The 822-nt window shown below is 61.4% G+C and overlaps 1 protein-coding gene across 1 annotated transcript in view; it reads right to left on the bottom strand.

Annotated features, from left to right (window-relative positions):
- The window catches only part of VOLCADRAFT_108769 (uncharacterized protein), a gene marked incomplete at its 5' end in the record, with an annotated part of 4,044 nt that continues 3,222 nt past the window's right edge, over positions 1 to 822 (bottom strand). Inside the window, one exon of the mRNA XM_002959800.1 lies at positions 1 to 123. Coding sequence (XP_002959846.1) covers positions 111 to 123 — 13 coding nt within the window. The 3' untranslated portion in view covers positions 1 to 110. The remainder of the gene's footprint in view (positions 124 to 822) is intronic.

Genomic DNA, 822 nt, shown 5'->3' with positions numbered 1-822 from the left:
TTTGAGGGTTTGGGTCCGCGGGAGTGTGGTCGCAGACGCAATGGGCCTTCCCCACAATAAGTTAGTAGTGAGTACGGATCACGCGATGACGTTTAAGCAATGCATGTTGATTAAGTGCTCGTCCTGTAGTGTAGTACGGCAAGTGCGGCGCGGGAGGAGCAGACCGGAATTGGCCAGAGGACAGTGACTGATACGGTAGTGCGTTACAAAGATTAGCTGGGAACAAAGCGCTGAATCCAGACAACGCTAGTTCGCCAGTCAACCGTGCAAGCAAGCGCAAGTCAGAACCCGCCCACCCGCCCGTCGATGTGTGGGGAGAGGGGAGGAAGACGAGCCACGATGTGAGCGCCAGGGCCAAGAGGGGCAGCACCAGCAGGAGGCGGAAGCTAGGATCTGGGACCGGAGCCGCGAGGGACTCGAGTGGGCCGAGAGGCGTCGGTATAACGCTCCAGGACTTGGGCGCTGCGAATTTGGGAGAATGCGTGGAGCTCCGCGCGGGAAGCGCCAGCGGCCTGCGTGGCCTGGATAGTACCACGACGAAACCCATGAGGGGTTTGCCCGACGTAGACACCAGCCTCCTCCAGGTGTTTGCCCACGCGCATGGCTAACGCGCTGCTGGAAAACGGACGCTCCACGAAGCGTTGGTGACCCCGGTCAGTGGGACGGAAGAGGTAGTCGGAGATTGCAGACCCTGGGGGGGCGTCAGGGGCATGGCACAGCTGCCAATAGAGGGCGAGGGTGCGGAGGAAGCAATGTCGTGGAGAAGGGTCGGGGCGCAGTTCCAAAGGGGGGGCTCGACGCCCCTTGGAGGTTTTGGTCCCG

This window comes from Volvox carteri (assembly GCF_000143455.1).
Source record: "Volvox carteri f. nagariensis unplaced genomic scaffold VOLCAscaffold_835, whole genome shotgun sequence".
Lineage (NCBI taxonomy): Eukaryota > Viridiplantae > Chlorophyta > Chlorophyceae > Chlamydomonadales > Volvocaceae > Volvox > Volvox carteri.
The sequence above is the reverse complement of the archived record's forward strand: the minus strand, read 5'-3'. Positions and strand labels throughout refer to the sequence as shown.